Below are 15319 nucleotides of genomic sequence, written 5' to 3'. Positions count from 1 at the left end.
TCGCACCTCGCCTCTTCTTAGATCATCAGTGAGGGGTCAGATATCGCACCTCGCCTCTTCTTAATCATCAGTGAGGGGTCAGATATCGCACCTCGCCTCTTCTTAGATCAGTGAGGGGTCAGATATCGCACCTCGCCTCTTCCTAGATCATCAGTGAGGGGGTCAGATATCGCACCTCGCCTCTTCTTAGATCATCAGTGAGGGGTCAGATATCGCACCTCGCCTCTTCTTAGATCATCAGTGAGGGGTCAGATATCGCACCTCGCCTCTTCTTAATCATCAGTGAGGGGTCAGATATCGCACCTCGCCTCTTCTTAGATCAGTGAGGGGTCAGATATCGCACCTCGCCTCTTCCTAGATCATCAGTGAGGGGGTCAGATATCGCACCTCGCCTCTTCTTAGATCATCAGTGAGGGGTCAGATATCGCACCTCGCCTCTTCTTAGATCAGTGAGGGGTCAGATATCGCACCTCGCCTCTTCTTAGATCATCAGTGAGGGGTCAGATATCGCACCTCGCCTCCTCCTAGATCATCAGTGAGGGGGTCAGATATCGCACCTCGCCTCTTCCTAGATCATCAGTGAGGGGTCAGATATTGCACCTCGCCTCTTCTTAGATCATCAGTGAGGGAGTCAGATATCGCACCTCGCCTCTTCTTAGATCATCAGTGAGGGGGTCAGATATCGCACCTCGCCTCTTCCTAGATCATCAGTGACGGGGTCAGATATCGCACCTCGCCTCTTCTTAGATCATCAGTGAGGGGGTCAGATATCGCACCTCGCCTCTTCTTAGATCATCAGTGAGGGGGTCAGATATCGCACCTCGCCTCTTCTTAGATCAGTGAGGGGTCAGATATCGCACCTCGCCTCTTCTTAGATCATCAGTGAGGGGGTCAGATATCGCACCTCGCCTCTTCCTAGATCATCAGTGAGGGGGTCAGATATTGCACCTCGCCTCTTCTTAGATCATCAGTGAGGGGGTCAGATATCGCACCTCGCCTCTTCTTAGATCATCAGTGAGGGGGTCAGATATCGCACCTCGCCTCTTCTTAGATCATCAGTGAGGGGGTCAGATATCGCACCTCGCCTCTTCTTAGATCATCAGTGAGGGGTCAGATATCGCACCTCGCCTCTTCTTAGATCATCAGTGAGGGGGTCAGATATCGCACCTCGCCTCTTCTTAGATCATCAGTGAGGGGTCAGATATCGCACCTCGCCTCTTCCTAGATCATCAGTGAGGGGTCAGATATCGCACCTCGCCTCTTCCTAGATCATCAGTGAGGGGTCAGATATCGCACCTCGCCTCTTCTTAGATCATCAGTGAGGGGTCAGATATCGCACCTCGCCTCTTCCTAGATCATCAGTGAGGGGTCAGATATCGCACCTCGCCTCTTCTTAGATCATCAGTGAGGGGTCAGATATCGCACCTCGCCTCTTCTTAGATCATCAGTGAGGGGTCAGATATCGCACCTCGCCTCTTCTAAGATCATCAGTGAGGGGGTCAGATATCGCACCTCGCCTCTTCCTAGATCATCAGTGAGGGGGTCAGATATCGCACCTCGCCTCTTCTTAGATCATCAGTAAGGGGTCAGATATCGCACCTCGCCTCTTCCTAGATCATCAGTGAGGGGGTCAGATATCGCACCTCGCCTCTTCTTAGATCAGTGAGGGGTCAGATATCGCACCTCGCCTCTTCTTAGATCATCAGTGAGGGGGTCAGATATCGCACCTCGCCTCTTCTTAGATCAGTGAAGGGTCAGATATCGCACCTCGCCTCTTCTTAGATCATCAGTGAGGGGGTCAGATATCGCACCTCGCCTCTTCTTAGATCAGTGAGGGGGTCAGATATCGCACCTCGCCTCTTCTTAGATCATCAGTGAGGGGTCAGATATCGCACCTCGCCTCTTCTTAGATCATCAGTAAGGGGTCAGATATCGCACCTCGCCTCTTCTTAGATCATCAGTGAGGGGTCAGATATCGCACCTCGCCTCTTCCTAGATCATCAGTGAGGGGTCAGATATCGCACCTCGCCTCTTCTTAGATCATCAGTGAGGGGGTCAGATATCGCACCTCGCCTCTTCCTAGATCATCAGTGAGGGGGTCAGATATCGCACCTCGCCTCTTCCTAGATCATCAGTGAGGGGGTCAGATATCGCACCTCGCCTCTTCTTAGATCATCAGTGAGGGGGTAAGATATCGCACCTCGCCTCTTCTTAGATCATCAGTGAGGGGGTCAGATATCGCTCCTCGCCTCTTCTTAGATCATCAGTAAGGGGTCAGATATCGCACCTCGCCTCTTCTTAGATCATCAGTGAGGGGTCAGATATCGCACCTCGCCTCTTCTTAGATCATCAGTAAGGGGTCAGATATCGCATCTCGCCTCTTCTTAGATCATCAGTGAGGGGGTCAGATATCGCACCTCGCCTCTTCCTAGATCATCAGTGAGGGGGTCAGATATCGCACCTCGCCTCTTCCTAGATCATCAGTGAGGGGGTCAGATATCGCACCTCGCCTCTTCTTAGATCATCAGTGAGGGGGTCAGATATCGCACCTCGCCTCTTCTTAGATCAGTGAGGGGTCAGATATCGCACCTCGCCTCTTCTTAGATCATCAGTGAGGGGGTCAGATATCGCACCTCGCCTCTTCCTAGATCATCAGTGAGGGGGTCAGATATCGCACCTCGCCTCTTCTTAGATCAGTGAGGGGTCAGATATCGCACCTCGCCTCTTCTTAGATCATCAGTGAGGGGGTCAGATATCGCACCTCGCCTCTTCCTAGATCATCAGTGAGGGGGTCAGATATCGCACCTCGCCTCTTCTTAGATCATCAGTGAGGGGGTCAGATATCGCACCTCGCCTCTTCTTAGATCAGTGAGGGGTCAGATATCGCACCTCGCCTCTTCTTAGATCATCAGTGAGGGGGTCAGATATCGCACCTCGCCTCTTCTTAGATCAGTGAGGGGGTCAGATATCGCACCTCGCCTCTTCTTAGATCATCAGTGAGGGGTCAGATATCGCACCTCGCCTCTTCTTAGATCAGTGAGGGGTCAGATATCGCACCTCGCCTCTTCTTAGATCATCAGTGAGGGGGTCAGATATCGCACCTCGCCTCTTCTTAGATCATCAGTGAGGGGTCAGATATCGCACCTCGCCTCTTCCTAGATCATCAGTGAGGGGGTCAGATATCGCACCTCGCCTCTTCTTAGATCATCAGTGAGGGGGTCAGATATCGCACCTCGCCTCTTCTTAGATCATCAGTGAGGGGTCAGATATCGCACCTCGCCTCTTCTTAGATCATCAGTGAGGGGGTCAGATATCGCACCTCGCCTCTTCCTAGATCATCAGTGAGGGGTCAGATATCGCACCTCGCCTCTTCCTAGATCATCAGTGAGGGGTCAGATATCGCACCTCGCCTCTTCTTAGATCATCAGTGAGGGGTCAGATATCGCACCTCGCCTCTTCTTAGATCATCAGTGAGGGGTCAGATATCGCACCTCGCCTCTTCCTAGATCATCAGTGAGGGGGTCAGATATCGCACCTCGCCTCTTCCTAGATCATCAGTGAGGGGGTCAGATATCGCACCTCGCCTCTTCCTAGATCATCAGTGAGGGGGTCAGATATCGCACCTCGCCTCTTCTTAGATCATCAGTGAGGGGGTCAGATATCGCACCTCGCCTCTTCTTAGATCATCAGTGAGGGGGTCAGATATCGCTCCTCGCCTCTTCTTAGATCATCAGTAAGGGGTCAGATATCGCACCTCGCCTCTTCTTAGATCATCAGTGAGGGGGTCAGATATCGCACCTCGCCTCTTCCTAGATCATCAGTGAGGGGGTCAGATATCGCACCTCGCCTCTTCCTAGATCATCAGTGAGGGGGTCAGATATCGCACCTCGCCTCTTCCTAGATCATCAGTGAGGGGGTCAGATATCGCACCTCGCCTCTTCTTAGATCATCAGTGAGGGGGTAAGATATCGCACCTCGCCTCTTCTTAGATCATCAGTGAGGGGGTCAGATATCGCTCCTCGCCTCTTCTTAGATCATCAGTAAGGGGTCAGATATCGCACCTCGCCTCTTCTTAGATCATCAGTGAGGGGTCAGATATCGCACCTCGCCTCTTCTTAGATCATCAGTAAGGGGTCAGATATCGCATCTCGCCTCTTCTTAGATCATCAGTGAGGGGGTCAGATATCGCACCTCGCCTCTTCCTAGATCATCAGTGAGGGGGTCAGATATCGCACCTCGCCTCTTCCTAGATCATCAGTGAGGGGGTCAGATATCGCACCTCGCCTCTTCTTAGATCATCAGTGAGGGGGTCAGATATCGCACCTCGCCTCTTCTTAGATCAGTGAGGGGTCAGATATCGCACCTCGCCTCTTCTTAGATCATCAGTGAGGGGGTCAGATATCGCACCTCGCCTCTTCCTAGATCATCAGTGAGGGGGTCAGATATCGCACCTCGCCTCTTCTTAGATCAGTGAGGGGTCAGATATCGCACCTCGCCTCTTCTTAGATCATCAGTGAGGGGGTCAGATATCGCACCTCGCCTCTTCCTAGATCATCAGTGAGGGGGTCAGATATCGCACCTCGCCTCTTCTTAGATCATCAGTGAGGGGGTCAGATATCGCACCTCGCCTCTTCTTAGATCAGTGAGGGGTCAGATATCGCACCTCGCCTCTTCTTAGATCATCAGTGAGGGGGTCAGATATCGCACCTCGCCTCTTCTTAGATCAGTGAGGGGGTCAGATATCGCACCTCGCCTCTTCTTAGATCATCAGTGAGGGGTCAGATATCGCACCTCGCCTCTTCTTAGATCAGTGAGGGGTCAGATATCGCACCTCGCCTCTTCCTAGATCATCAGTGAGGGGTCAGATATCGCACCTCGCCTCTTCCTAGATCATCAGTGAGGGGGTCAGATATCGCACCTCGCCTCTTCCTAGATCATCAGTGAGGGGGTCAGATATCGCACCTAGCCTCTTCTTAGATCATCAGTGAGGGGGTCAGATATCGCACCTAGCCTCTTCTTAGATCATCAGTGAGGGGTCAGATATCGCACCTCGCCTCTTCTTAGATCATCAGTGAGGGGGTCAGATATCGCACCTCGCCTCTTCTTAGATCATCAGTGAGGGGTCAGATATCGCACCTCGCCTCTTCCTAGATCATCAGTGAGGGGTCAGATATCGCACCTCGCCTCTTCCTAGATCATCAGTGAGGGGTCAGATATCGCACCTCGCCTCTTCTTAGATCATCAGTGAGGGGGTCAGATATCGCACCTCGCCTCTTCTTAGATCATCAGTGAGGGGTCAGATATCGCACCTCGCCTCTTCTTAGATCATCAGTGAGGGGTCAGATATCGCACCTCGCCTCTTCTTAGATCATCAGTGAGGGGTCAGATATCGCACCTCGCCTCTTCTAAGATCATCAGTGAGGGGTCAGATATCGCACCTCGCCTCTTCTTAGATCATCAGTGAGGGGGTCAGATATCGCACCTCGCCTCTTCTTAGATCATCAGTGAGGGGTCAGATATCGCACCTCGCCTCTTCTAAGATCATCAGTGAGGGGTCAGATATCGCACCTCGCCTCTTCTTAGATCATCAGTGAGGGGTCAGATATCGCACCTCGCCTCTTCTTAGATCATCAGTGAGGGGTCAGATATCGCACCTCGCCTCTTCTTAGATCATCAGTGAGGGGTCAGATATCGCACCTCGCCTCTTCTTAGATCAGTGAGGGGGTCAGATATCGCACCTCGCCTCTTCTTAGATCATCAGTAAGGGGGTCAGATATCGCACCTCGCCTCTTCCTAGATCATCAGTGAGGGGGTCAGATATCGCACCTCGCCTCTTCTTAGATCATCAGTGAGGGGTCAGATATCGCACCTCGCCTCTTCTTAGATCATCAGTGAGGGGGTCAGATATCGCACCTCGCCTCTTCTTAGATCATCAGTGAGGGGTCAGATATCGCACCTCGCCTCTTCTTAGATCATCAGTGAGGGGGTCAGATATCGCACCTCGCCTCTTCTTAGATCAGTGAGGGGTCAGATATCGCACCTCGCCTCTTCTTAGATCATCAGTGAGGGGGTCAGATATCGCACCTCGCCTCTTCTTAGATCAGTGAGGGGGTCAGATATCGCACCTCGCCTCTTCTTAGATCATCAGTGAGGGGTCAGATATCGCACCTCGCCTCTTCTTAGATCATCAGTGAGGGGTCAGATATCGCACCTCGCCTCTTCCTAGATCATCAGTGAGGGGTCAGATATCGCACCTCGCCTCTTCCTAGATCATCAGTGAGGGGTCAGATATCGCACCTCGCCTCTTCCTAGATCATCAGTGAGGGGTCAGATATCGCACCTCGCCTCTTCCTAGATCATCAGTGAGGGGGTCAGATATCGCACCTCGCCTCTTCCTAGATCATCAGTGAGGGGGTCAGATATCGCACCTAGCCTCTTCTTAGATCATCAGTGAGGGGGTCAGATATCGCACCTCGCCTCTTCTTAGATCATCAGTGAGGGGTCAGATATCGCACCTCGCCTCTTCCTAGATCATCAGTGAGGGGTCAGATATCGCACCTCGCCTCTTCCTAGATCATCAGTGAGGGGTCAGATATCGCACCTCGCCTCTTCCTAGATCATCAGTGAGGGGTCAGATATCGCACCTCGCCTCTTCCTAGATCATCAGTGAGGGGGTCAGATATCGCACCTCGCCTCTTCCTAGATCATCAGTGAGGGGGTCAGATATCGCACCTAGCCTCTTCTTAGATCATCAGTGAGGGGGTCAGATATCGCACCTCGCCTCTTCTTAGATCATCAGTGAGGGGGTCAGATATCGCTCCTCGCCTCTTCTTAGATCATCAGTAAGGGGTCAGATATCGCACCTCGCCTCTTCTTAGATCATCAGTGAGGGGTCAGATATCGCACCTCGCCTCTTCTTAGATCATCAGTAAGGGGTCAGATATCGCACCTCGCCTCTTCTTAGATCATCAGTGAGGGGGTCAGATATCGCACCTCGCCTCTTCCTAGATCATCAGTGAGGGGGTCAGATATCGCACCTCGCCTCTTCCTAGATCATCAGTGAGGGGTCAGATATCGCACCTCGCCTCTTCTTAGATCATCAGTGAGGGGTCAGATATCGCACCTCGCCTCTTCTTAGATCATCAGTGAGGGGTCAGATATCGCACCTCGCCTCTTCTTAGATCATCAGTAAGGGGTCAGATATCGCACCTCGCCTCTTCTTAGATCAGTGAGGGGTCAGATATCGCACCTCGCCTCTTCTTAGATCATCAGTAAGGGGTCAGATATCGCACCTCGCCTCTTCTTAGATCATCAGTAAGGGGTCAGATATCGCACCTCGCCTCTTCTTAGATCAGTGAGGGGTCAGATATCGCACCTCGCCTCTTCTTAGATCATCAGTGAGGGGGTCAGATATCGCACCTCGCCTCTTCTTAGATCATCAGTAAGGGGTCAGATATCGCACCTCGCCTCTTCTTAGATCATCAGTGAGGGGGTCAGATATCGCACCTCGCCTCTTCTTAGATCATCAGTGAGGGGGTCAGATATCGCACCTCGCCTCTTCTTAGATCATCAGTGAGGGGGTCAGATATCGCACCTCGCCTCTTCTTAGATCATCAGTGAGGGGTCAGATATCGCACCTCGCCTCTTCTTAGATCATCAGTGAGGGGTCAGATATCGCACCTCGCCTCTTCTTAGATCATCAGTGAGGGGGTCAGATATCGCACCTCGCCTCTTCTTAGATCAGTGAGGGGTCAGATATCGCACCTCGCCTCTTCTTAGATCATCAGTGAGGGGGTCAGATATCGCACCTCGCCTCTTCTTAGATCATCAGTAAGGGGTCAGATATCGCACCTCGCCTCTTCTTAGATCATCAGTGAGGGGTCAGATATCGCACCTCGCCTCTTCTTAGATCATCAGTGAGGGGTCAGATATCGCACCTCGCCTCTTCTTAGATCATCAGTGAGGGGGTCAGATATCGCACCTCGCCTCTTCTTAGATCATCAGTGAGGGGTCAGATATCGCACCTCACCTCTTCTTAGATCATCAGTGAGGGGGTCAGATATCGCACCTCGCCTCTTCCTAGATCATCAGTGAGGGGGTCAGATATCGCACCTCGCCTCTTCTTAGATCATCAGTGAGGGGGTCAGATATCGCACCTCACCTCTTCTTAGATCATCAGTGAGGGGGTCAGATATCGCACCTCGCCTCTTCTTAGATCATCAGTGAGGGGGTCAGATATCGCACCTCGCCTCTTCTTAGATCATCAGTGAGGGGGTCAGATATCGCACCTCGCCTCTTCTTAGATCATCAGTGAGGGGGTCAGATATCGCACCTCGCCTCTTCCTAGATCATCAGTGAGGGGTCAGATATCGCACCTCGCCTCTTCTTAGATCATCAGTGAGGGGGTCAGATATCGCACCTCGCCTCTTCTTAGATCATCAGTGAGGGGGTCAGATATCGCACCTCGCCTCTTCCTAGATCATCAGTGAGGGGTCAGATATCGCACCTCGCCTCTTCTTAGATCATCAGTGAGGGGGTCAGATATCGCACCTCGCCTCTTCTTAGATCATCAGTGAGGGGGTCAGATATCGCACCTCGCCTCTTCTTAGATCATCAGTGAGGGGTCAGATATCGCACCTCGCCTCTTCTTAGATCATCAGTGAGGGGTCAGATATCGCACCTCGCCTCTTCTTAGATCAGTGAGGGGTCAGATATCGCTCCTCGCCTCTTCTTAGATCATCAGTGAGGGGGTCAGATATCGCACCTCGCCTCTTCTTAGATCAGTGAGGGGTCAGATATCGCTCCTCGCCTCTTCTTAGATCATCAGTGAGGGGGTCAGATATCGCACCTCGCCTCTTCTTAGATATGGCAGCCGCATTCGTTTTCCTTTTTTTTAGGTTATCACCTGGTGATCCTGCCAGTAACACACTTGCAATCATAGGGTGACAACACTCATAATACCGTATCTATGGAGGAGCAGCATTGTCACCATAGCGCAGGAAGTGTGGTAGGACTATGGAACACCTCCCTCTCTGCATAATGTGAAGGGGATGTTCTGTAGTCCAAAGGAATGGCCTGATAACACTTCACTCGCTCACTAAACTACTGGCAGAATCCGACAGAACTTTTGGGTTTTCTTTCCATCACTTCACACAAATCTAGAAATGTACTTCTGTACAGACGATGGAAGAAATCGTTCAGAACAGACAATCTCCTTCCTGTATTCCAGTAGGAGCCGGTTCTGTTCAGAGAAGGTCTTGTGCCAGATGTCAGGACAGAACCGGCCCCTGAGGGCCCCTATAATAAAGGGAGGTTATTATTCTGCACCCCTCATGATACAAATGATGGATTCAGTGGAGACGAGACTGAGATGTGATTGTAGAGTGTGGAGTCTGATCTCTCTGGGAGATCGATATCAAATATTCAACAAGGACACCAGCCTGTTATATGGTGATTGGCCACTATATATGGCCACACCCACTTCTCTATGCTGAGACCTTTATTATTATATTATTATGTGGATCTGCATTAGAAGAAATGACGGATAAATGAAGAGACGAAGTATACAAGATCTTCTGTAAAGAAGTTTGAGGTGTTCCACAGGAAACCATTACAAACACCATTAGGTCCACGTCAGTCATCACACGTGGCCTTCAAGGAAAAACACAAGACATCAGCTTCTGCCATAACTTACAGATTTGGAGAACGCCACACAGGTGACAGCGCGGTCAAAGTAACCCATGCCGATGACGTGTAACGTGTTGAGGGTTACAGAATCCCAAACGCGGACATGTGGTGGTAATTGCTGGAAAAACAAAAGATGTTAATGACTCCCCCGATCAAAAGCAATTCATAAAGGAGCATCATGGAAAAAAATTTTTATGGTTAATCTATACATATTGTTCTCTATGAACAGAGGAAATATTTTTACCATGTTACAGTATCAGCAGGAATGGGAGCCAGCTGAAAGGTTCATACAAAATAGAATTCCTTCTATTCACGAGCAGCTGAAGAACTAATCAATCCCATCCCAGGAAAAACCCGACCATTCCCTCCAAATCCCGGCACCATGAAGCCTTCATTCCCTCCAAATCCCGGCACCATGAAGCCTTCATTCCCTCCAAATACCGGCACCATGAAGCCTTCATTCCCTCCAAATCCCGGCACCATGAAGCCTTCATTCCCTCCAAATACTGGCACCATGAAGCCTTCATTCCCTCCAAATCCCGGCACCATGAAGCCTTCATTCCCTCCAAATACCGGCACCATGAAGCCTTCATTCCCTCCAAATCCCGGCACCATGAAGCCTTCATTCCCTCCAAATACTGGCACCATGAAGCCTTCATTCCCTCCAAATCCCGGCACCATGAAGCCTTCATTCCCTCCAAATACCGGCACCATGAAGCCTTCATTCCCTCCAAATCCCGGCACCATGAAGCCTTCATGCCCTCCAAATACCGGCACCATGAAGCCTTCATGCCCTCCAAATCCCGGCACCATGAAGCCTTCATTCCCTCCAAATCCCGGCACCATGAAGCCTTCATTCCCTCCAAATACCGGCACCATGAAGCCTTCATTCCCTCCAAATACCGGCACCATGAAGCCTTCATTCCCTCCAAATACCGGCACCATGAAGCCTTCATTCCCTCCAAATACCGACACCATGAAGCCTTCATTCCCTCCAAATACCGACACCATGAAGCCTTCATTCCCTCCAAATACCAGCACCATGAAGCCTTCATTCCCTCCAAATACCGACACCATGAAGCCTTCATTCCCTCCAAATACCGACACCATGAAGCCTTCTGTTCCCTCCAAATACCAGCACCATGAAGCCTTCATTCCCTCCAAATACCGGCACCATGAAGCCTTCATTCCCTCCAAATCCTGGCACCATGAAGCCTTCATTCCCTCCAAATACCGGCACCATGAAGCCTTCATTCCCTCCAAATACCGGCACCATGAAGCCTTCATTCCCTCCAAATACCGGCACCATGAAGCCTTCATTCCCTCCAAATACCGGCACCATGAAGCCTTCATTCCCTCCAAATACCGGCACCATGAAGCCTTCATTCCCTCCAAATACCGGCACCATGAAGCCTTCATTCCCTCCAAATCCCGGCACCATGAAGCCTTCATTCCCTCCAAATCCCGGCACCATGAAGCCTTCATTCCCTCCAAATCCCGGCACCATGAAGCCTTCATTCCCTCCAAATACCGGCACCATGAAGCCTTCATTCCCTCCAAATACCGGCACCATGAAGCCTTCATTCCCTCCAAATACCGGCACCATGAAGCCTTCATTCCCTCCAAATACCGGCACCATGAAGCCTTCATTCCCTCCAAATCCCGGCACCATGAAGCCTTCATTCCCTCCAAATACCGGCACCATGAAGCCTTCATTCCCTCCAAATACCGGCACCATGAAGCCTTCATTCCCTCCAAATACCGGCACCATGAAGCCTTCATTCCCTCCAAATACCGGCACCATGAAGCCTTCATTCCCTCCAAATACCGACACCATGAAGCCTTCATTCCCTCCAAATACCGACACCATGAAGCCTTCCGTTCCCTCCAAATACCGGCACCATGAAGCCTTTCGTTCCCTCCAAATACCGGCACCATGAAGCCTTCCGTTCCCTCCAAATACCGGCACCATGAAGCCTTTCATTTGCTCCTCATACTGGCACCATGAAGCCTTCCATTCCCTCCACACACCGGCACCATGAATTATTCCAATCCCCTCCACAGACCAGCGCCATGAATCCTTCCATTCCCTAGACATACCGTCACTATGAATCCCTCCATTCCCTCTACACACCGGCACCATGAATCCTTCTATTCCCTCCACATACCATCACCATGAATCCTTCCATTTTCTGAAACTTCCAAACTTTCCAGATTCAAATCCCGTCACCAATTCATCTCCACCCAGACACCCCCCCCTCCCTGCACCCCACTGTACTCTTCTAATATAATCATTCCATGGACCCCCTGGGCTCCCTTTAACCCCCCCAAATTCTGAAAGAAGATCCATTTTTCGGACACACAATTCTGGGATCTGCGTTGTACTGAATGGCGATTCTTTGTATAGGAGATACCGATGTCTCCTAAAAACTCACACTGTCCAATCTTTTCTTAACTTTTTTATCGAATAAAATTGTATTCTACAAAACATCCTTTCCATCTATTACTGCGGTGCTACCACAATTGTCTGTAAAACAGAGAAGCGAAGGATCGACATCAACGATTGTACTCTACTGACCTGCAATGGAAGCTAATCTGCAGTCCAGAGCTTGTAGCTGTCCCTCCACCCCGTCATGTGAGTCTCAGCTGTCCCTCCACCCCGTCATGTGAGTCTCAGCTGTCCCTCCACCCCGTCATGTGAGTCTCAGCTGTCCCTCCACCCCGTCATGTGAGTCTCAGCTGTCCCTCCACCCCGTCATGTGAGTCTCAGCTGTCCCTCCACTCCGTCATGTGAGTCTCAGCTGTCCCTCCACCCCGTCATGTGAGTCTCAGCTGTCCCTCCACCCCGTCATGTGAGTCTCAGCTGTCCCTCCACCCCGTCATGTGAGTCTCAGCTGTCCCTCCACCCCGTCATGTGAGTCTCAGCTGTCCCTCCATCCCGTCATGTGAGTCTCAGCTGTCCCTCCATCCCGTCATGTGAGTCTCAGCTGTCCCTCCATCCCGTCATGTGAGTCTCAGCTGTCCCTCCATCCCGTCATGTGAGTCTCAGCTGTCCCTCCATCCCGTCATGTGAGTCTCAGCTGTCCCTCCATCCCGTCATGTGAGTCTCAGCTGTCCCTCCATCCCGTCATGTGAGTCTCAGCTGTCCCTCCATCCCGTCATGTGAGTCTCAGCTGTCCCTCCATCCCGTCATGTGAGTCTCAGCTGTCCCTCCATCCCGTCATGTGAGTCTCAGCTGTCCCTCCATCCCGTCATGTGAGTCTCAGCTATCCCTCCAACCCATCATGTGAGTCTCAGCTGTCCCTCCACCCCATCATGTGAGTCTCAGCTGTCCCTCCATCGCATCATGTGAGTCTCAGCTGTCCCTCCACCCCATCATGTGAGTCTCAGCTGTCCCTCCACCCCATCATGTGAGTCTCAGCTGTCCCTCCACCCCATCATGTGAATCTCAGCTGTCCCTCCACCCCATCATGTGAGCCTCAGCTGTCCCTCCACCCCATCATGTGAGTCTCAGCTGTCCCTCCACCCCGTCACGTGAGTCTCAGCTGTCCCTCCACCCCGTCATGCGAGTCTCACCCCGTCATGTGAGTCTCAGCTGTCCCTCCACCCCATCATGTGAGTCTCAGCTGTCCCTCCACCCCATCATGTGAGTCTCAGCTGTCCCTCCACCCCATCATGTGAATCTCAGCTGTCCCTCCACCCCGTCATGTGAGTCTCAGCTGTCCCTCCACCCCGTCATGTGAGTCTCAGCTGTCCCTCCACCCCGTCATGTGAATCTCAGCTGTCCCTCCACCCCATCATGTGAGTCTCAGCTGTCCCTCCACCCCATCATGTGAATCTCAGCTGTCCCTCCACCCCATCATGTGAATCTCAGCTGTCCCTCCACCCCATCATGTGAGTTTCAGCTGTCCCTCCACCCCATCATTTGAGTCTCAGCTGTCCCTCCACCCCATCATGTGAGTCTCAGCTGTCCCTCCACCCCATCATGTGAGTCTCAGCTGTCCCTCCATCCCGTCATGTGAGTCTCAGCTGTCCCTCCACCCCGTCATGTGAGTCTCAGCTGTCCCTCCACCCCGTCATGTGAGTCTCAGCTGTCCCTCCACCCCGTCATGTGAGTCTCAGCTGTCCCTCCATCCCGTCATGTGAGTCTCAGCTGTCCCTCCATCCCGTCATGTGAGTCTCAGCTGTCCCTCCACCCCATCATGTGAGTCTCAGCTGTCCCTCCACCCCATCATGTGAGTCTCAGCTGTCCCTCCACCCCATCATGTGAGTCTCAGCTGTCCCTCCACCCCATCATGTGAGTCTCAGCTGTCCCTCCACCCCATCATGTGAGTTTCAGCTGTCCCTCCACCCCATCATGTGAGTCTCAGCTGTCCCTCCACCCCATCATGTGAGTTTCAGCTGTCCCTCCACCCCATCATGTGAGTCTCAGCTGTCCCTCCACCCCATCATGTGAGTCTCAGCTGTCCCTCCACCCCATCATGTGAGTCTCAGCTGTCCCTCCATCCCATCATGTGAGTCTCAGCTGTCCCTCCACCCCGTCATGTGAATCTCAGCTGTCCCTCCACACCGTCATGTGAGTCTCAGCTGTCCCTCCACCCCATCATGTGAGTCTCAGCTGTCCCTCCATCCCGTCATGTGAGTCTCAGCTGTCCCTCCACCCCATCATGTGAGTCTCAGCTGTCCCTCCATCCCGTCATGTGAGTCTCAGCTGTCCCTCCACCCCGTCATGTGAGTCTCAGCTGTCCCTCCACCCCGTCATGTGAGTCTCAGCTGTCCCTCCATCCCGTCATGTGAGTCTCAGCTGTCCCTGCATCCCATCATGTGAGTCTCAGAGTGGAAGTGGGGAATTTCCCATCATAGGGCCGAGCATTGTGTTCTGGTTCAGGCCTTCTCGGCTCGGATATGCTGGTGGGGGGGGTGAAAGTTTCTTTAGCTGGGAACATTTTCTGATGTTCCCCAACTGGACTCTGGAGGGAGCCAAATAACTAAAAGGAACAGATTGCGTCTGGATGAGAACGCACAATGCAGACGCGCCGCATTCACAGAGCGTCCAATAAAAAAATATCCCTCTAAAATGTTTGCAGATAATAATAATTTAATGACCAGATAGAAATGTAAAGCTCTGCACAGCAGTTGTCTGGCAAGAAATGCAAATAAAATCCCATAGGCCCCTGCTCCCTACAAATACAGCACCACCGCCTGGCCTGCCCTTCTGTGATCACAGCCTACCTACCTAAGTGTGATATGAGGGGTGAAAGTGCAGGAATTGGGCTGATAAATTGGGGACACTCCCTATAATCCCGAGACACTCCCTATAGACACTCCCTATAATCCCGAGACACTTCCCATAAACCAGACACACTCCCTATAGACACTCCCTATAAACCGGAGACACTCCCTATAAACTAGACACACTCCCTATAGACAATCCCTATAAACCCGAGACACTCCCTATAGACACTCCCTATAATCCCGAGAGACTCCCTATAGACACTCCCTATAATCCCGAGACACTTCCCATAAACCAGACACACTGCCTATAAACCCGAAACACTCCCTATAGACACTCCCTATAAACCCGAAACACTCCCTATAAACCCGAAACACTCCCTATAAACCCGAGACACTC

At 51.8% G+C, this 15319-nt stretch overlaps 1 protein-coding gene across 1 annotated transcript in view; it reads right to left on the bottom strand.

Annotated features, from left to right (window-relative positions):
* The window catches only part of EML1 (EMAP like 1), a gene marked incomplete in the record, with an annotated part of 215487 nt that overhangs the window by 114889 nt on the left and 85279 nt on the right, over window positions 1-15319 (bottom strand). Inside the window, 1 exon segment of the mRNA XM_073609641.1 lies at window positions 9695-9805. Coding sequence (XP_073465742.1) covers window positions 9695-9805 — 111 coding nt within the window.

Source organism: Aquarana catesbeiana, linkage group LG13, assembly GCF_042186555.1.
Source record: "Aquarana catesbeiana isolate 2022-GZ linkage group LG13, ASM4218655v1, whole genome shotgun sequence".
Taxonomy (NCBI): domain Eukaryota; kingdom Metazoa; phylum Chordata; class Amphibia; order Anura; family Ranidae; genus Aquarana; species Aquarana catesbeiana.
The sequence above is the reverse complement of the archived record's forward strand: the minus strand, read 5'-3'. Positions and strand labels throughout refer to the sequence as shown.